Source organism: Suncus etruscus, chromosome 14, assembly GCF_024139225.1.
Source record: "Suncus etruscus isolate mSunEtr1 chromosome 14, mSunEtr1.pri.cur, whole genome shotgun sequence".
NCBI lineage: Eukaryota > Metazoa > Chordata > Mammalia > Eulipotyphla > Soricidae > Suncus > Suncus etruscus.
The window spans coordinates 3,754,348-3,775,621 of NC_064861.1; the positions used below are offsets into that span (position 1 = coordinate 3,754,348).

General features: G+C 44.2%; 1 protein-coding gene and 1 non-coding gene across 2 annotated transcripts in view; both read left to right on the forward strand.

The window, feature by feature from the left end:
• Positions 1 to 21,274, forward strand: part of ARHGEF38 (Rho guanine nucleotide exchange factor 38) — an 83,767-nt gene that overhangs the window by 8,064 nt on the left and 54,429 nt on the right. Inside the window, exon 2 of the mRNA XM_049786542.1 lies at positions 9,629 to 9,816. Coding sequence (XP_049642499.1) covers positions 9,629 to 9,816 — 188 coding nt within the window. The remainder of the gene's footprint in view (positions 1 to 9,628; positions 9,817 to 21,274) is intronic.
• LOC126029217 (U6 spliceosomal RNA) lies at positions 13,330 to 13,435 on the forward strand. Its single transcript, XR_007502860.1, has one exon. It is a non-coding gene; the product is annotated as a U6 spliceosomal RNA (small nuclear RNA).

A 21,274-nucleotide genomic window follows, 5' to 3' on the forward strand; every position in this document is an offset into this window, starting at 1 on the left:
CTCTCCTTCTCTCGCTCTCTCACACCCTCCCTGGTTAGTCTTGATTTAAATGTTAAACACAGTGGAATATAGTGCATATTTGGTGCCTTTGGTGCAGGTTTTTCTGAACAAACTCTGGTGAATGAATTGGAGGATTAAGGAAGCTTCTAGGCTTCTGCAGGGAAAGCACAGCTGAGCCCAACTTCTCCACCTTCTCAGTAGCCCAGTGCTCATAGCTCTGGGGAATGAACTATTCTGGTGTGCTCAGTGTTAGCTCTCCAGGGCCAACTCAAGAAGCCTATAGCACCCCTCAGTTCCTGATGTGAGATTGCCAGTCACCACCCTCTTCACCTCTTTCCACTCTATCATTTGATTGAAGCAACACTGAGGCTCCCCAAAGACCTAGAATATATCCGCCTTCCAGATAAATGGGAGCAGTTTCCTAATATTTCTGGCTGCCTGCACAATCTGGCCAAATAGGCACAGCCATGACACACAGTGATTTGTCCATAGCTTAAATGTTTCTTTACCCTAAACACACACAATGGATAAATGTCCACTTAAAAAAAAAAGAGCCCTCGAGTCAGTCTTGTTTGCCATCTGGGTTTTCTCCTCGCTGACCAGCCTGCGGTGGTTTGCAGGAGAACTCTGCATGCCAGTCATCTGCCATCCCTAGCATCTAACCGTCATGGCATGTGTGGTGGATTCATGGGTTTGCTTATTCTTTCTTTTCCATCCCTCACAAGCCTGCTTCACACAAGCTGAAGTTTCAGTGTTCTTATTGCTGAATCATTGGAACCTAAAACACAGAATTTCTCAGCTCTGGCACCACTGATGTTTTGGGTTAGTTCATTTCTGGTCGTGGAGTCTGAACATTCACTGTAGGATGTTCATGCGTCCCTCATTTGCCTACAGAATATCAGCAGCATGTTCCTCTCCAGAATGACCCTAGACACTACTAAACATGGGGGGACAAAGACAACTGGTTGCATGATCAATCTAGAGAAATCCCTGGCACAAAAAGCACTCAATCAATATTTGTTAAATGAATGACCATATGGATAAAAATCAGTTATTTCTAAAGGCTCAGATTTTTGCATTTCTGACAAATGAGCAATGACCATAGGAAACTGAATGCAGAGATGTGTTCAGCCAAGCAAAGTTCCCTTTCTATTTAGGGCACCATAATAGATCTTCCTTAAGGCTCAAAAATAGGAGCTTTCCAGAAAGCTCCTATTTGTCTCCTAATTGTTTGAGTCACACAATGCCCGTCATTCTAGGGACCTATAAATTCCGACAGCATTCTCAAGCCAGGTAAGATTGGTGGAATTCCTTTCTGAAATACGCTCTTGTAGCAATTAGTGGTCAAAGGGAATAAATCACATGCCGTCGAAGGAGGATAAAATATCTCTCTGGCCCCATGTTTGAGCTTTCATGTTCAGAGTGGTGCATAAGCCTTTTCATGGCTTACCTCACTGGCTCTTTTCCAACCCTGTCAGGCACGCAATGATTTTCAACCTCACTCACAGGACACCTGCTCCATTCAGCTTCCAGTGGATCAGGTTTCCACTGAAACCCTGAAAGATTGTCCTGTGTGATGTTTAAGCCCAAAGGGTTCAGTGCAATGCTAAGCTAAGGGTGCAGGAGAGCAGGCATGGGATGAGAGAGAGAGAGACAGAGACAGAGACAGAGAGACAGAGAGACAGAGATAGAGACAGAGAGAGACAGAGATACAGAGAGACAGAGATAGAGACAGAGACAGAGAGACAGAGAGAGAGAGATATGAAAGCCTGCACTGCCTTCTGGGATGCTGGGAGATGGCTGGGAAGGAAACCCAGGGAGAAGCGCCGGTGGACAGGGGTGGCTACATTCTTGAATTCAGCTTTTTATTGTGACTACACAGACTTTCTCTGAATTGCTTCCATTTCTCTGTTGGGAAGGGCCTTAAGGAGCTTAGATCCAACTCTCTGGATCCTACTTTGCCCAGAGCCCCCTCTTTCAGTGGTCCTACCCTTGGCACTGACTTCATCTTTCACTCCACAGTGACTAGATCAGACTTTTTCAGCTCCAGACTCTCCCTATTCATCTCTCTCTCTCTTTTCTCTTGGTTTCCCTCATATTGGTCCTCCATTGGGCTCTCCTGTTCATGGCCCACCTCTGCCTATCCCTTCCCCATGGCAACCATGGCTGGGCCCACTCTGACCACTATCCCTCAAGCCACTCCGTCACTGAGAAATTCCTTGTGGGTTCCTCACTTGAAAAGTTTCCAGCCCTTCGAGATCTGTATCCTGACAGCTCTTCATGCTTATTCTCTTGCCACCTTCTTGACCTTTCCTAGTGAAGTCATGCCGAGCTGTGCTTGGATTTGTTCTTGCTTCTCCACCTCAGGACACAGTCCTTTTGCTCACCTCTTAGTGCTCTTCTTTCAGGTCCCTGGGAGCTTGGCTGTTGGGTCTAGCTCAGCACCAGTTACAGTTGACTGTAATAGTGAAAAAGAACTTGACATTTTGCATTACAAAGAGTTTTGTTTGCAGTCTTTAACTCAGTTCCTAATATAGAAGCAATATCCTCATGGCTTGGCTTTATAATTTCTAAGAAATAGAATGGTTTGCATGGGAGTACTCATAATCTTTTACTCTGATTTAGTCACTTAAGTTTGGTTAAGTAGACACTATGACCATATAAAGCACAGTTGGCCTTATCCTGGATGCTGTTGGATACAACTCAAGGAAAACACGGCATGTAAGTGCTATTTGTTAAGCATGCTGGCACAAGGGCAAGGATGCTGATTTAATGTGTGCCTGGACTTTGGGGTCACATCTGGCAGTGCAAAGGGAGGGGGATGCAGTTGGGGGGCAAAGCCAGGGTCTAGGAATGTGCTCTATCATGTGAGTATGACCTCCCTGTTCTGTGACTTCAACCACCCACCTTGACTTCTAGATTATGATCTCCTAACAGTAAGGACCATTGTTTTACTCATACAATATGTGGGCATAAGGTGTGGTCCTATTAGCTCAAACCTCATCCATTGCTTAAAATGTGACATGACATACAAGGCATTTTAAGTTGAGAAAACTGCAATTTGTACAACAGCTAGAACAATAAACTTCAGACAGTTACATTTAAATTATAGATGTTAGTGGTTGTGACTGAATGATAGTGCTAAAGAGGAATACTGTTATTACTTATCCTTGTGTTCTGTAGTCCAGTGTCTGCAGTTCTCAGCCCTGAGAATGAGTCAGTGTGTGCCCAACTGGGACCTGCAGCTATGTGGGGTTGTCACACACAGCATTAGGCCAAACCTTGAGCTTGGTAGAGATGTACTAGCTTCATTGTTTCTTTAGTAGAAACAATTTAGTGAAACAACTACAGAAATAAAAAAGACTACTTATTGGTAATCACTGATAAATAGCATTAGTTGGAAACCCCAATGCAAAGCAACAAGAGCCTAGGATTAAAATTTTTTAATATCAAGCTTTGTGCTTTCACAGAACATATATTCAATTTTCGGGATCTTCCTGCTTGTTTAATTTTTTTGGGCTGTATATTTTCAGTGAATTCCTGAGGATAATTTGTCTCAGGGTAAATGGGCAGAAAATTGGAGCTTCAAATCTCAGGGTCTGTCTGATGTCAGGTGGCATGCAAGGCCTCTTTCAACACATCAGAATGGGCTAGAGTGGGAGCTGCATGTTAATGCCAGTGCTGAGCCAACCCTGGACAAGCTCCCCCACCTCTGTCCAGGTCTCCCAAGAGCAACTGTGGGGAATTTCCTAAGGGATGCAGGGAGGCATGTTCTCTCTCCCACCCCAGAACGTGACCAAGTGGCAGGGAGAAAGCAAGGAAAGTATGTGTAACTACTCAGAGCAGACATGGAAACATGGAAAGTACATCCTAGTCATTAAAAACAAAGCAAAACAAGCGAAAAAAATGTCCATTTTTGAGAGGTATCTGTGTGTAAAAAATTGAGTGACACCTTTTTCATGCTTTATCTCAGTCCTCACAGCCATTAAGTCTTGTTGTTTTGTTTTTGTTTTTGTTTTTGGGCCACACCCGGTGACGCTCAGGGGTTACTCCTGGCTATACGCTCAGAAGTTGCTCCTGGCTTGGGGGACCATATGGGACGCCGGGGGATCGAACCTCGGTTTGTCCAAGGCTAGCGCAGGCAAGGCAGGCACCTTACCTCTAGCGCCACCGCCCGGCCCCCAAGTCTTGTTAAAATGCAGGTATAGGAACCAGCCTGCCCCAAGTTAGAATCATTTCAACTTCTACCTCCTTTTACCACCCTGAGTTTTGGCATCTTCATGTGTGAGGGAATAATGAAAATCCACTGAACAGTAAGGGAATTTGTGAAGATGAAAGCACAACTCAAGACAAGGTCAGTATTTAGTATGAGTGGTTAAAAAAAATGTCAGCTTTTAGAATTATGAATACCACTGTTGTTCTTGTTCCCTTTCTGCACAGGGAGTGAGCCAGTAAACCCAAAGGTAGCTAGCGGCAAGGACATGGGTCTTCTCTATTCAACAGAGTGTCTGGTCATGAGAGAAACCAGCAGGTGGTGAAGGGAGAGCCCAGGACTAGAGCCAAATGTGCATAGATAGAAGTGAGAATCCAGGTCTTTGGCACTCAGTTAGACCCTGGATAAGTTCCGCTTATATTCACTAAATTCAGTATTGTAGCCTCATCTTTAAAAGACATATACCTATATCTAGTGTTGTGAGAAAGATCATTGAGAATGCTTTAAAACAAAAACACAAAAAGGAACTTCATATTGGCTGCCCTTATTGTAAGTTTTTAATATACTATGATCCATCTAACTGTGGGAAGAATGTATATTACTTTCATATAAACAAAATGTCTTATGCACACATGCATAAGAAAATATTATTTCTCTTTAAAAAAGCAAGGAGTTGGGCCCGGAGAGATAGCACAGAGGCATTTGCCTTGCAAGCAGCCGATCAAGGGCCAAAGGTGGTTGTTTCGAATCCTGGTGTCCCATATGGTCCCCCGTGCCTGCCAGGAGCTATTTCTGAGCAGATAGCCAGGAGTAACCCCTGAGCACTGCCGGGTGTGGCCAAAAAAAAAAAAAACAAAAACAAAAAAGCAAGGAGTTATGGCACAGATAGATTCACAGAGGAATCTTGTAGATTTGCTGAATGAATAAGCCAGACACAAAAACACAGGTGCTTTAGGATTTCAGGTCGATAATAAATTTCTAGCAAAAGTTGGGAAAGTCCTAGAGATGGATGAGAATATCCCTAATGCTTCTGACCATACTCTTACAAGTAGCCAAGAGGGTGAATAAGTTTTGTATATTTCTTACAAACACAAATTAGGGGGGGTAGAGTTAATATGTCCTTCTCAAGAGGAAAACACGATTCAAATGGCTTAAATGAAAATCACAATTCCGCGATGCACTCTTGCTTCTTCAGCAACATTTTTGATGTTTTATATCTAAGTGCAGTCACTCAGGAGTCACTCGGTTGCCTATTTTTGAGGTCAGGAGGTGGGTTGACTGGTCTTATCCACAAACATGTTCCTATATGAGTTCCTATATGACTTGCAGGCAAGTCAATGTAGACTATACCCCAACCACACTGTCAAAGGAGAAATAATGTTGTTGAGACACCAAGAACATTCTTATCATACATGTTACTCTGAAATAAATTTTTGGCTTGGAAAGCCAATGCAGTAAGCCTGTGGTACATGATAGACATCAGCCTAAAGAGCATTGGTCACGTGTGCTGCACTTGATAAATCGCCCAGCAGTCTGTGAGAAGCGGGCAGGTAATTCACTATGAAGGTCGGTCCCCACCAGTGTAATATCTGGAACAAAGAAAAATTCACTTATGCACTTTGACTCTGTCCTTTAGCTCCTCATTTCTAGAAGCTTCCCTTATTATGCAATTTTCAAAACCTTCGAGCTCTTTAAGTATTGCAAGTCCACTTTGATTCAGTTAATTGTCTGTCACTTCAAGCCCACGGCAACACCATTTTACATTTTATTCATCTATTTATTTATCTCCCTGCCCATTCCACCCTCCCTTTGTCGTTGCTGATGTGGTTGGTCCCAGCACTAGGGGCATGGCATGTCCATCTTTTCACTTGAGGTACTTTGGGGAGCTGCAGTCCTTTCTAGTACTTGCTTACATACAGCTACAGTGCAGCCAGGAATTTCTGCAGCACTGGGAGTGGCCACACCAGCGTCTTGGATAGGAAGGAAGGGCCATTTTGGTTTCCACACCACCCTGACTGTCTCTCCTTCTCAACGGCATTCATCAATGCTAACTTGAAGGAGGACCTTGTCTATCTATCTATGTTCAGTGTGTATGTACTCCATTGGCATCTGTGTTGCAGTCACATTACATTCATGTGAATCAAGATGTTGATTGGCCTCTTGTATTATCTCAATAAACTTGCCCACAACCTTTTACTGCTCAGAAGGGTGAGTTGGAATTGGGGATCCTTTTGCTGAGGCTCAGCAGCCTTCCTAGAGAGAACCTAGAATTCTCACATTTGTTGCCAATAAAATGTGTGTAGCAAATAATGCTTTTTGTTTTTGTTTGGTTTGGGGAACACACTCAGCAGTGCTCAGGGGTTATTCCTGGCTCTGCACTCAGGAATTACTCTTGCTGGGCTCAGAGTACCATACGGGATGTTGGGGATTGGACCTAGGTTGGCTGTGTGCAAGGCAATTGCCCTACCTGCTATGCTGTCTCTCCAGCTCCTCAAATAGTGAAAATTTATCACAACTCAGGGAAAATCCAAGTTTAGTAAAATAAGTAGAAGATGGGTTAGAAAGTGAGTTACAAGGAACTAATCATATACTATGGTTACTATATGACAGAGTATATCATACTATATAATCCCAAAAACCTTTCATCTCAGTTCTACTTTAGTTTTCAGGGTTTTTTGTTTTTGTTTTTGTTTTTTTTTGGTTGGTTGGTTGGTTGGTTTTTGGTGGGGGAGTGGTTGGGCCATCCTCAGAGAGTTCAGGGATCACTTCTGGAGGACTTGAGGGGCCATAAATGGTGCTGGGGAATTGAACCTGGATAGGATGTATGCAAGACAAGCGCTTCACCTGCTATAGTATACTATCACACTCAGATGTATGTGTGTGTTTGAATGTGTACATGTGTGTGAATGAGTGTACGTGTGTACATGTTTGACTCCTCCCCAAGTCCTCATAACATTAGGTTTAATCATCCTTTAGTTGTTCTAACCACTGGAAAATATTCATTTGGAAAGCTCTAGTTTCTTTTCATACTGAATACTTCACTTTTCTGCTGCTTGGTCTAGGAATAAAAGATGATTCTAGCAGGCTGCTGACTTGGTGATAAATGCTGGTAATACTCATGTGTGGCAAAGTATTTTATATGTAAAAATAAAGTGTCGCAAAAAGGAAAAAAGCATTAACCGTCAAAAGGATCTTATGAAAAGTAAACTTGTGCCCACAGTGCATTGTGGACTTTGTCAGTTTAAGAAATTCAAACACGGAAAGTGCTTAATAACCATAAAGTGATGTAAGTCGGGTCTTTGTTTCTGCAATAAAACTTGAGTCATAAAGCAAATAAAGATATCACAGAGGATTGCTCAACTGGAAAGCCTCTGAAAAGGCTTTAGGACCCAGGAAAGTTTCTCAAGTTGAATATCCGGGCTGACATTTTATTTAGAACCATTTGTTGTTAGACCCAAACTCATTATGAACTCGTTTGTTAGAGTACCTGAGCAATGCAGCACTGGCAGACTCCACTGCCAGGCATTTTAATCATTATGGAAAAACTGGAAGTGAGTTGAGTTGATAGAAGAATCAAATTCAAAAAATATAGATCCCAAAAGGAGCCCAGGAGTATAAGCTGTAGAATCTTTCTCTGCTGGAGACCAGAATAGATGCCCTTTCTTTACTTGTTCCCTCCAAGCACTGGCACTCATCTTTCAAAAGGCAAAAAGGTGTAGAACTGGGGGAGCAAAGGGACCAGCAGTTGGCATCTACTTATCTTCCATCTTCCCTGGAAAGCTGAGCAGCAGTGTGGTATTGTCCACATGGGTTTGTGGGGGCATCTCTGTCTGAGTGTCCCTCATCCCCTCACTCTGTCCCATAAGCCACCCCCATCTCTATTTTCAGAAGGATTCAGGAGGCTCAGAAAGATTAAGGAATGCACCTAGGCAGCCCATGCCCTTCCTGAGTGTGACCACCAGATGCCTCATCAGAATAGCACACACAGTTTCCTTTCAATAGCACAGAACTGCATATGAGTTATGAGAGACCTGACCTAGTTGGGCTCATCCACCCCAGCTTCCCCTCCTCACAAATTCTGACTTTGAATTCAGAGAATCCCAGCCGTGGGCAAACATCCTTCCATGTCACTGAAATTGGCATACTGCCCTTTCAGAATGGAAATGCAATCACTTTCAACAGTTGGGACAAAAAAATTGGGAAGTGTACTCTTACTAATTAGAAATCTTCCTTTACTGGGTTACCCTGCTGGTGGATGTAGAGTTGGAATGATGTATACTTGTGAAATGTAATTAACAGTCTTGTAAGTCCCAGTACTTCAACACAAAAATGGTTTTAAAAAAAGAAATAAATAAAAATAAAAGTCACTTGGGGCCAGAGAGATCGTTCAGAAATAAGGCTCCTGCTTGTCATCAGCCCACCAGAGTTCAGCCTCTGACACTGTACAAGACCCTCTATGAAAAAAAAAGGGGGGGTGAGTTTTCCCTTGATTTAAATGGAAATATGTTTTAGGAGAAATTAGATCTAAACTGCTTATATATGAATATACACATGTTTAACCAAAAATACTAGGTTTATAAAGTAATGTATCAATGGGACTGTTTGTTTGTTTGAGGCAGGCTTACTCCTGATTCTACACTCAGGAATCACTTCTGATGGGATTAGCACCATAATGGGGTGCTGGGGATTGAAAGCTGTCCAGTGGTGTGTAAGGCAAACACCATACATGCTGTACTTCTTTGGCCCCTTCAATGGGACTGTTTTGAATTACACATAACCATTTAATCTGACTAAATGACTTATTTGAAGTATCTGTTCCCACATCCCTTCTTGCTTCCTCCTGGCTTAATAAAATCCTAATCTTCTAGGGACTGAGAGAGAGGGCGGGACTGAGGAGAGGGCACTTGCCTTTTGTGAGATCCACCCGGTTTGATCTCAAGCACCACAAATAGTTTCCCAAGCACTGCTCAGGTGCTCCTTGAGCACAGAGGCAAGGGGAAGCCCTGAGAATCTCCAGGAGTGGCCCCAGAACCAACTAAAAAAAAAACAAAAACAAAAACAAAAAAACCTTTAGGGGCCAGAAGGATAGCACAGCCAAGAGGGCATTTGCCTTGCACACAGATGACCTGTGTTCTATCCCCAATATCCTATATGATCCCCCATACATGCAGGAGTGATTTCTGAGTGCAGAATTAGGAATAACCTCTGAGTGCCACCAGGTGTGCCCCCATCCCCACAAACACGAACAGAAACAAAAACCCAGCACTCTAAACCTTCCGGAAAACTCCCGTGCATCATTTGGTCAGGACCCATCAGGGGACCTCATCTTTACCCTGTCAACTGCAACATGGCTGTGGGGGCTTTGTAAGGATGCAGGCACATAAGGACTGATGTGTGCCTGTCTGTGTCCCACAGAGAAGATGACCCCACAGGCCGAGTGCTGTGCAGCCACAACCCCCAGCCGAGATGAGGAGCACCGCACACAGAGAATGATGGCAAAGCGGCTGAGAATCATCGCAGAGCTGATCCAGACGGAGAGAGACTACGTCAAGGACCTGGAGCTCTGTGTCAGCCAAGTGGTGCAGCCCCTGAGAGACAAGCAGGTAAACACGGCCTGGAGGCTCCCACAGGCCACCAGACAGTCATCTCATCCCAGCCTCACAGCCCCAGTGGGCCAGTGTTGGCTACTGTGTGTGTGGCTGTGGCTGGAGGGGGTCCTTTTCCTCCCTTTGGGGGGACACAGGCATTAATCTCACTTCATACAGACCAGAATACAGGAAAAGGGAAATTCCGTTTTTGCCACTTGGAAGATTTGTGTGTTCATTCTTGGATTTCCGTGCAACTGGTTATAAAGTGTGACAAGTTTTCAACAATTGAGGAGCAAAGTATTTAGTCATTTATTTTTAAATGATGAAAGGTTTTGTCGAGAAAAACATGTGGATTCCCCCATAGAGATGTCGTTAAATTTACGGTTGTTTCATGAATTAAAAGTCAGCACGAATAAAGCCAAGAGAGACATCACTGTCTTAAGGCTCAGGCCTTGCAGGCTTGGATCTCTAGTACCACAGGGTCCACCCATCTCCACAGGGAAGGCCCCAGAAACACCAGCAAGGCAGGGCCTAAGCAGTGACCTGCCCAGCAACCAGGTCGGCTGAGAACTGGCAAGGCCCCTCTTGGGGGCTAATTCAGCAGAGAAATTAGCCTGATCACAAGATTAAAATGTTCTCTTTGGTCTGCACTCAGAATCAGAACAAAGGTCTCAGGATGTTTGTGTTACACAGAAGCGTGTCCACTTGTGTGGGGTTTTTTTCTTAATAGATATTAATGCCAAGAGGTCCTTGGTACTGTTTCTAGTTATTGGGGATTACAGGCCAATACAAAACTTTCTTTTGGTGATTATTTTATATTAGAGGACAATAGAGGATAAAGAGGAAAAAAGGATGAAACTGTGCCGAGACTGTTTTGTCAGGAACATAGGCGAGGGTGAAAGCAGAAACAGTTTCTACTCTATAGTTTCTGCTCTTACCTGTGGTGGTGTCCATTAAAGCCAGGACACAAGCAAAGTCCCTGGGGTGAGAACCTGCTCACCAGGATATCAAGTGGCCCTAACTCATGACTCAAATAAGACACAAGATCCAATGATAAAGGCACAACCAACTACAAGCCCCACCACTCAAGGGGAATCACACTAGGCCCTTTTTATGGTTGGGAATATCCTTTCCCACATCTATTTGGACACTTAAAACACACAGAAAAAAAAATCCATGTATGTTTTCATAGAAATGTGGTCACTGCTTAGTAGTTACTAAATAGAGACTAAGCAATATTACATGCTGGTTTTAGTCAGCGACATATTATATGTGCCTTTTCCTGATGTTATGAAATTTTAAAGTTTTTCTGTGTTACTTTCAGACATACTTAGATTTTGGTCATAATTTTTTTTCTCCTTAGTATAAATTTCTAGGAGTGTAATGGCTAGGTCAAAGGCTAAGCATATTTACAGTTTGACATATAACCAGATACTAATGAGCAATTGTGTTCTAATTTTCTTTCCATTCATAGTGCTTGAGAGGGATAGCTACCAACATCCTTTATGCATCTCAGTCTGCATCCCTTTTAAAGCTGAGCATTGTTAATCACCTAAACAATAAATACCAGCTCCATTTGATTTCTCCTGACAAGTTATCAAAGTAGCCATTTCTATTCTCTTCAGGCCCTGTTTGGATTTTTGTACTTTGATTTTAAAATTATGATATGTTGGGGCCAGAGAGATAGCATGGACATAAGGCGTTTGCCTTGCGTGCAGAAGGACGGTGGTTCAAATCCCGGCATCCCAGATCATCCCCTGAGCCTGACAGGAGTGCTTTCTGAGCGTAGAGCCAGCAGTAACCCCTGAGCGCTGCTGGGTGTGACCCAAAACCCAAATCCAAAATTAAATTAAATTAAAATTAAAAAATAAAAAATAGGGGCCAGAGAGATAGCATGGAGGTAAGGCATTTACCTGGCATATAGAAGGATGGTGGTTTGAATCCCGGCATCCCATCTGGTCCCCCGAGCCTACAAGGAGTGATTTCTGAGCGTAGAGCCAGGAGTAATCCCTGAGCACTGCCGGGTGTGACCCAAAAACCAAAAAAAAAAAAAAATTATGATATGTTTTCTTCTTTATTATTTTACAATACCTCTTTGTCCATTACAGATATTGTTCCTGTAGCCCAAAAGTTGTCACTGATTTTCTCAATATGTGTTTCTAACCTATACTAACATAAGTATTTTTTTGCCACATTTAATTAGCAAAATAGTTGCAGGATTTATAAATTTTGAATTTGGTATCTTAAACATATTGCGCAGAATGATAAAGACATTGCTAGATGCCAGATCCAAACCTACTGTTAACTCATCCCCCTCAAATATAGCTCAACATTCAGAGATAGAGCTTATATATTAGAAATGGGAATTTTCTCTCAAATATTGGAAGAAAAAAGTGGCCTATTACTGAGAAACAAATTAGTGCTTTTTAAGGTGACTTTTTTGTTTGTTTGTTTTTTGGATTGTACCCAGGTGGCACTCAGGGGTTATGCTCAGGGACCATAGAGTGCCAGGGAATGAACCTAAGTCAGCCACATGCAAGGCAAATGCCCTACCCACTGCAAGATTGCTCTGGCCCCTTTTGATCTAAAGTCATTTCTTGGTTTTAGAATATATATGTAGGAAAGTGGCAGAGCATGCCTAAATGTTTTCCTTGTTAGGTGTCATCTTTACACACATGATATTTGTAGGTACTTATTATGTGTCAAATCATCTTCAAACACTCGGTATTTAATTTAATCTTCTCTTAATCTTGATTCAGAGCATAACTGGCAAATTCCAAAGATCTGGAGAGTCTTTTATCATTCTGTGAAAGTAGAAAAATCATTTGTGGTATTTGTTCAAATTTCACTGCTAGGTACATAAACCAATGTGGAAGGTAGTTTCAGTAATAGAGAAACTGCTTAGTAAATGAGAGAGCCTGAGTTTGATCCCAGGTACTACCATGTGTGTTCCTGGTGGTCTCTAAGCATAACAGAAATGGGGAATGAACCTTATGCAAGTATTTTATTTTATTGTTGGGGGATCACACCTGGCAGCACTCAGGGGTTACTTCTGGCTCTGTGCTCAGAAATCGCTCCTGGCAGGCACGGGGGACCATATGGGATGTCGGGATTCGAACCACCGTCTATTTGAATCAGCTGCTTGCAAAGCGAACACCCTACTGCTGTATCATCTCTCCGGCTCACGTATTTTATTATTTATTTATTCATTTAAATTTTTTTTTGTTTTTTGGGCCACACCCAGTGATGCTCAGAGGTTACTCCTGGCTGTACGCTCAGAAATCCCTCCTGGCTTGGGGAACCATATGGGACACTGGGGAATCAAACTGCGGTCTGTCCTAGGTTAGTGCATGCAAGGCAAATGCATTGCACCACAGCTCCGGCCCCAAAAGTAATTTAGATATGTTCTTTTTTTGTTTAAGTTGAACTAACCGTGTATAATATAATCTCAATGGCAATATATAGTATATATTCAGTATATAATCTCAATATAATTTCTTATGGGTAGTTAATAAGAATGCTCATTCAGTGTTCACTTCAGCAGCACATATACTAGAACTGGAACAATAAAGAGAAGATTAGCATGGCCCTGTGCAAGAATAACATGCAAATTTGTGAAGTGTCCAATACTTTTGCTTAAATAAGGAAAATTTTTTTTTTTTTTGTGGTTTTTGGGTCACACCCGGCAGTGCTCAGGGGTTATTCCTGGCTCCATGCTCAGAAATTGCTCCTGGCAGGCACGGGGGACCATATGGGACGCCGGGATTCGAACCGATGACCTTCTGCATGAAAGGCAAACGCCTTACCTCCATGCTATCTCTCCGGCCCCAAATAAGGAAATTATTAAAAAGAAGTAAAATAGGGTTGTGGGAGCAGAGGAAAAAAGAAGTAAAATAAATAAATTATATTTAAAAAAGAATGTTCATTCACATTTATAAGTATTGGTCTAAATGCATATGGCCTCAGCTTACCACAAAAGACAAATCTGACCAGTTGCTCCCAGGCTTTGTGAAGGAGGTTAGAGTTTGTCCCTATCTAAAACAGTCTCTGCTCTTTTTTTTTTTTTTTTTTTGGTTTTTGGGTCACACCCAGCAGTGCTCAGGGGCAGTTCCTGGCTCTGAGCTCAGAAACTGCCCCCCAGCAGGCTCAGGGGACGGTAGGGGATGCGGAGATTCAAACCAGCTTTCTTCTGCATGCAAGGCAAACGCCCCATCGCCATGCTATCTCTCCGGCCCCTCCCCTGCTCTCTTTCGCATAGACCTTCTTGCTCTCAAAGCTGACGCTGCCGACTCTCTTCCTTTCCTACATCTTTCAGCTCATGAGCCTCATAACCCATGGCCGGTTTTCTTCTCATTGGTGTTTCCTTTTTCCCTATTTCTTACAGGCTGACTCAAGAGAACAATCTTGCCAGCAACCTCTCTCTCACACACAATAGATTTTTTTTGTTGTTGTTGTTGTTGTTTTTTGTGGTTTTTGGGTCACACCCGGCAGTGCTCAGGGGCCACTCCTGGCTCCATGCTCAGAAATTGCTCCCGGCAGGCACGGGGGACCATATGGGACACCGGGATTCGAACCGATGACCTTCTGCATGAAAGGCAAACGCCTTACCTCCATGCTATCTCTCCGGCCCCTCACACACAATGGATTTTACCCTCTCATTGGATTGTTCCTGTCTTAAAACATCACACGCAAAAAGCTCTCCTGACAGAAACAAAACTGTGTGTGTTCTCCTAATATTTTCCTCCTTTTAAACCAGGGGTCTCAAACTCAATTTACCTGGGGGCCGCAGGCAGCAAAGTCGGGGTGATCCTTGAGTGCGAAGTCAGTAGTAAGCCTTGAACATTGGGGGGGGGTGACAAACAACTAATGCAAAACAAAACAAAAAAAGATTCCTCGAGGGCAGGGCCACAAAATGTTGTACGGAGGGTCTTTTGCAGCTTGTGGGCCGCGAGTTTAAGACCCCTGTTTTAAACTAAGTGAGATTCTATACATAAGCATGTGTCTTATTGGGGGCCAAAGAGATAGCACAGCAGTAGGGTGTTTGCCTTGCACACAGCTGACCCAGGATGGATGGTGGTTAGAATCAGGCATCCCATCATAGCATCCCATCCCGGCATCCCATATGGTGACCCGAAGCCAGCCAGGAGTGACTTCTGAGCTCAAAGCCAGGAGTAACCCCTGAGTGCTGCCAGGTGTGACCTAAACCTCCCTCCCACAAAAAAAAAGTATGTGTCTTAGATATGTGTCAAAATAAGTACCATTTACTGAAAATCTATACCCATGCTTGATTAATGACTCAAATTTTAAAAGGCTAAGCATATATAATACTTTATTTGAAATTGGGGGCCAGCGAGGTGGCGCTAGAGGTAAGGTGTGTGCCTTGCAAGCGCTAGCCAAGGAAAGGACCATGGTTCGATCCCCCGGTGTCCCATATGGTCCCCCCAAGCCAGGGGCTATTTCTGAGCGCATAGCCAGGAGTAACCCCTGAGCATCTAACGGGTGTGGCCTGAAAAAAAAAAAAAGAATTTCATACAGTATAAAAATGTGACCATCAGGGCCAGAGTAATAGTACAGCAGGTAGGGCATTTGCTTGCATACGACTGACCAAATTCTATCCCCAGCATCCTCAAGCCTATGAGGGACAATTCCTGAGCAAGGCATCAGGAATAAGCCCTAAGCATCATTGTGTGTAACCCCCGAAAAATAAAACAAAACAAAACAAAAAAGAAAATGTAACCAACCACTACCATATTGGTGAGTTACTCTTTTCCCAAGAATGTAAAAGACATTGCTCACCAGGACTCTTTGCTCTTCATTATCTGTTGTTGCTTTTATTATTGTTTTTATTATTTGTTTCCCATGTAACTTACAAGTCATCACAGAAATGGTGTTTAAAACCATGTAGAAATGAAACACTTTCCTTGTGGTGGCAAGTAGTTTATTTGGCATAAAGTTTATCATTTGCTCTCCAGGTTAAATTTTATATCTCAAGTTCCAACTCTTGCTTCCTTTGTCAGTCTATTCCAATTACTTACAGCTGGTATTTTTCCTTATCTGGCATTTCTCTTTGTGTAGTTATTTCCCCCTGTTCTGTGTACAGAATTCCATTCCAGTTGACTAATTTTAAGTCCTCGCCATTAATGCTGAAATCATAATTTTTTTTACAGTTTCTTATTGTTCTCATATCAGATCCTCTCTTGCCCAGTCTAGGAATGCCATCCTTCTCTCTCTCTCTCTCTCTCTCTCTCTCTCTCTCTCTCTCTCTCTCTCTCTCTCTCTCTCTCTCTCTCTCTCTCTCTCTCTCTCTCTCTCTCTCATTCCTAGTTTATTTGTGAGCCACATCCTGTGGTGCTCAGGGACTAGTCCTAGCTCTAGCTCTGTGCTCATGAGTGACCTTAGAGATACCTGGGGAATCTTTTGCTTGGAGCAAAATAAGGTTAAGTTCACCAGATTCTTTTTCAGCTGTCATTTCCTCCTAATGCGCTCCCTCTTCCTCTGCACTTAAACACCACAGTCTGCACACTTGCCACCTGCCAAAATTAGCATCTACACATGCACATCAGCACACGCAGTTTGCATAAAGTGGGGAGCGGGGTAAGCCATGCTTGGCTAAATCTGTGCTTCCATACAGAAATATTTCATACATATTTCAGGCTTGGGCTATGACTTTAGAAGATCAAGAGTTCTGAGCCTCATCTAAAAATACAGAAAAGACCATCAATGCTTCTAGGAGAAATAAGTTAGCTTAAGTGGAAGCAGAACAGTATGATGGAAAATGAAAGAAAAAAAAAGGGGGGGGTGGCCAAAAGCACCAGCTCCTCTGGGGAATTTGCAGCAAGAATCAGCACTCACAAGAGCATTGAGAACCAGCTCTTATCTGAGCACTATTTTTGACTGTCATGGTCACCAACCTTCATCTCATCACTGAGGCTTTTTCCTCTGAAAAAACCTCCCTTCACCAGGGCAGGTCAGACCAGCCAACAGCATACTCAGTTTGCTCACAGCAGCATGGTGAGGAATTTGCCAAGAAGGCAAAAGATGCAAAACACTCAGTGGAAAGAAGGATTCTAGTTACTTATTACCTAAGCAGAGTAGGACAGATGGGTATTATTGGCAGGAAGTTACAGTAGGTCAATAGAGGAGCCCTTGAGTAATGGGAAAGAACCCACAACCCAGATGATGGGAAAGAGAAGTTCCAGGAAGTTCTTTCCTTGCTTTTCAAATTCTAAACCTCATGTAAAGCAAAGTTTGTAAACATATCCAGTGCACAAAGAACTCTCCATCTTTTCCAAGGACAGAAGCCAGGACCAGTTTCTTTGAACCCTTCCAAGGGTTTTCTGTGTAGAAGTACATAGGCAGGTTAAACCAGTTTTTATTTATATAAGATTATAGATGACAAAACAATAGCTATTTAGTTTGGATTTATTCATCATATTAGAGCTGACATTTGGCACATCTGAAATCTTTTGTTTGGGGGCACACCTAGTGCTCAGGGGTTACTCCTGGCTCTGGAATTATTATTATTATTATTATTATTATTATTATTATTATTATTTATTACTCAGGAATTATACCTGGCGGTACTCAAGGACTATATAGGGTGCTGAGGATCGAACTTACGTTGGCTGATGTAAGACCAGACCCCTCCCCTGTGCTATGGCTGCCTCTGTCACAAAAGCATCACTTGCAGGGTGAGTGGCAGCAGGTCATGTGGGTTCTTACAAAAACGCTCCTGGGTTAGCCATGGTGGGGACTGCACCTAGCCTGGATAGCCCAGCGGTGCAGCACAAAGGTGGGAACCACTTGTATTTACCCCTTTAACATAAGTGAAGACACACTGAGTCCCCAAGGACACTCTTGATTTGGATACTCCTGCTCTCTGAACCCCAGCTGGAGCCTGGCAGCCGCCCTGTCACCATGTGGCCCTTTGTGAGCCGCAGGGGCCAGGCTATGAGCAGGGCTTGTGACCCCAGGTAACACAAGGACATGGAGTGCAATTTTCATGTCTGTATATAGACCCTGGGGTCCTGAGTAGTTAGAGTCGTGGAGAGTAAGGGAGATGCAGGGAAATAGTTGAGAAATAAGAAAAATTTCACGAGCAAATGGTGCCACCAACCATAAAGTGACATGCGGGTCTGTGACATCTCCCCGTGCAGGTCTGTGACATCTCGCTGGCCTCTTTGCCAGCTGTCATGCTGAGACTGTTCGCTTCTCCCTGGGAGGGACCTTTCTGTTTTGTCATATCAGAGGAACTTCACTTGTCAGGCTGGATTCAGATTTTGTCAGGTGTGAAAGCGTCACCTCGTCATTCTAGCATGTAAAACTTATTTTTAGGCTCAGGCATCTCTTTATCTCAGCTCAAAGTCTCAGCTCAAAAAGAAAAGAAAGAAAAGAATAAATTGGGAAGGATTTTTTCAAAACCCTGACATTACCATTTTCAGATGGAAACTCCTTTCTGGGCTTGGCATTTGCAAACATCCCAGAAGCTCTGTATCACGGACACTTCATTTCTCTCTTGTTTTTATTGTTTTTACCCAGTTGAAAAATGGCCAGACTGATTAAGAGAGCAGTAAAGGGGGTGCCTCTGGCTTGGTACAGCACAAGGTGAGGAGAGAGAGAGAGAGAGAGAGAGAGAGAGAGAGAGAGAGAGAGAGAGAGAGAGAGAGAGAGAGAGAGAGAGAGAGAGAGACCAAAACCTAGGAGGCTCTGTTCCTCCTCCCATTCCTCCAAAGTGAGGTGCATGGAGCACTGTTTAATTCACCCTGCTTGAAGAAAAGGGGTGGTATGACTTCAGTAGCTATGGTTGGCATGATGGGGACATCACCCTGTGATGCCAGGGGGTGGGCATAAATCAGCAGATCTGTGCTCATCCAGAGGGCCAGAAGTCTCAGCCTCCAGGGGAGAACACTGGGAGAAAGGAGACAAGGCAGTGTTCACCAACTGTCTGCCATAAGGCATTTTGGATACAGACAGACACTAGTCACTTGATTAATTTGGGGCCTTGTGGAGTCAAGCAAGGCCTGTCCATCAGGAGATGAAGGCACATTAGTCATGAGCCGATGCATTCCAATGGAAAGGAAAAGCACTGAGAAGTACCGGTGGTAAGAGTGGCCAGAGTTCAGAAAAGGGCAGCCTCCGGCAGGCAGACTGGTGGGACATTTCACAGAGAATGTGATATTTTAGATGAATACACAACATAGAAGGTGAAATGCTTGTCGAGAGCTCCTTTCAGTTCTTGTCCCTGTATGGGAAGGGAGAAAATCGGTCATTAGTCCAGCTCTATAAGAGTTTATAGTCTGGGGGCCGGGCGGTGGCGCTAAAGGTAAGGTGCCTGCCTTGCCAGCGCTGCCTTGGACGGACCGCGGTTCGATCCCCCGGTGTCCCATATGGTCCCCCAAGCCAGGAGCAACTTCTGAGCACATAGCCAGGAGTAACCCCTGAGCGTTACCGGGTGTGGCCCAAAAACCAAAAAAAAAAAAAAAGAGTTTATAGTCTGGTCAAGAAAATGGCTCCTATCAAGGGCTGGAGAGACAGCATGGCAGGTGGTTTGAATCCCAGCATCCCATAGGGTCCCCCGAGGCTGCCAGGATAGATTTCTGAGTGCAGAGCCAGAAGTAACTCCTGAGCACCACCAAGCGTGATCCAAAACAAACGAACAAACAAACAAAAAAGGCTTATAAACACATAAAACACCAAAGTAGAATCAAGGTTGCCATGCAAGAGGTTTTTCTGCTTCTGGTAGAAACATGCTCCTCTGATTTCCAACCTCCTCCCCCCCCTCTTTCTCCTTCTTCTCCTTCTCGTCGTCGTCCTCCTCCTCCTCCTCCTCCTCCTCCTCCTCCTCCTCTTCCTCCTCCCTCCTCTTTTTCCTCCACAGGTTGCTATTGCAGGCGCATCTGTTCCCATGGCTTAGGTCCCATCTACACTGCTGGCGCTTAACTCTTAACGTAGTAATCTCTCACTCACTCATTCCTTTCCCCTGAAGTCTTGCTTTGCCTGTCTCCGACTCCCCGTCCCTGGCTCTGCTTGGTTTCCTCAGCCCAAACTGAGCTTCCAATTTCCCCATGAAATGTGTTCCCCCGAGTCTTTTTCACCTCAGCAAATGCCTGCTTCATTCTCCTGCTGGCTCACGCAGGATCCCCCGGAATCCCCTGGGTTGCTCTTGCTTTTCTATAAAATCCAATCAGATCTGATATCCTTCTGGTAGCTCTGCTTTCAAAACGGATGCTGGATCAAACCACTTTTTGTCTCCTTCATTGCTTCCCCCTGATTCAAGAGCCCCTTGTGGAACAGAGAGACAGATGAGGGGTTTGGTGCAGCCTTGCTGAATCCCTTGGCCACCTGACTGGGAGAATCTTCAGGCCTCATCCGCATCTCTCTACTCACACTTGTGGAAGCAAGAGAGACTCAAGTGTGGAAGTGAAAGAGACCCTGCTTTCTTTTGTGTTTAAAGTGCCAGACCGCAGGTCTCCTTGCCAGCCCCGCATGGCCCTTCTCACTTGGGCCAGGCCTGATTTTTTACTGGGAAGCACTCTTGACCTGGGCCCTCATTCTCTCTGGCCTCTGACCTCAGTTTTCTGCCTCTTCACGTTCACTGAGCAAGCCCGGAGCTGCTCTCTCAGGCTGTTTCCTTTACCTTATAGTTTATCCTTGAGGCTGGAGTGATAATGTAGCCGTTAGGGCAATTGCCTTACACACCGTAACGTGGGTTCCATTCTTGGTATCCCATATGGTCTCCAAGCACCTCCGGGAGTAATTCCTGAGTGTAGAGCCAGGAGTAAATCCTGAGCATAGCTGGATTGGGTCACACCAAAACCCAGAATCCAAACCAAACAAAAAGCTTCTCCTTAGGCCCCACATTCCCCCTTCTTTGAGCCTGGGATCAGTGGGACATTGCCGCGTCCCCTAAACCCTGGTCTGGGTTCTTGCGGAAGCAAGTATCCATAAAGGGATTTCAAAACAAGTCTTGGATTGGGAGAAGATTGATTCAAAACAAGTCTTGGATTTGGGAGAAGATTGCCCCAGACAGGAACATGGAGGCAAGAGAGAGGGAGGTCAGGGAACATGGGGTAGCGTATAAGTGTACCCTTGGTCATCCATGTCCCCCCATTTAGGAGTTTCCAGGGCCCCCAGAACAAACTGAGTCACATGTACATGTCCACCCAAGACGGTTAGATGCAGCATAGGGTGCTCCAGGGTATGCTCAGTCCCAACTTACTGAGAGGGGACAACACAGGAAGATGGCCAGAAGGTGACCAGAAGATGACCTGGTCTACAGTGCCCTGTCTCAACAATCACACACCTCCTTTTACTGATATGTCCAGTTCTATTTCCTTTCCAGACAGGCTTCTCAGTCTCATTTGTCCAATGCACCCAGTCTGGGGGGTGAGTAGAGAGGAATGGTGATGTTCCAATGGCTTCCTCCAGGCAAGGTGAGAGATCCAGAGTCCAGAGAGGGGAAAGCTCACATCTG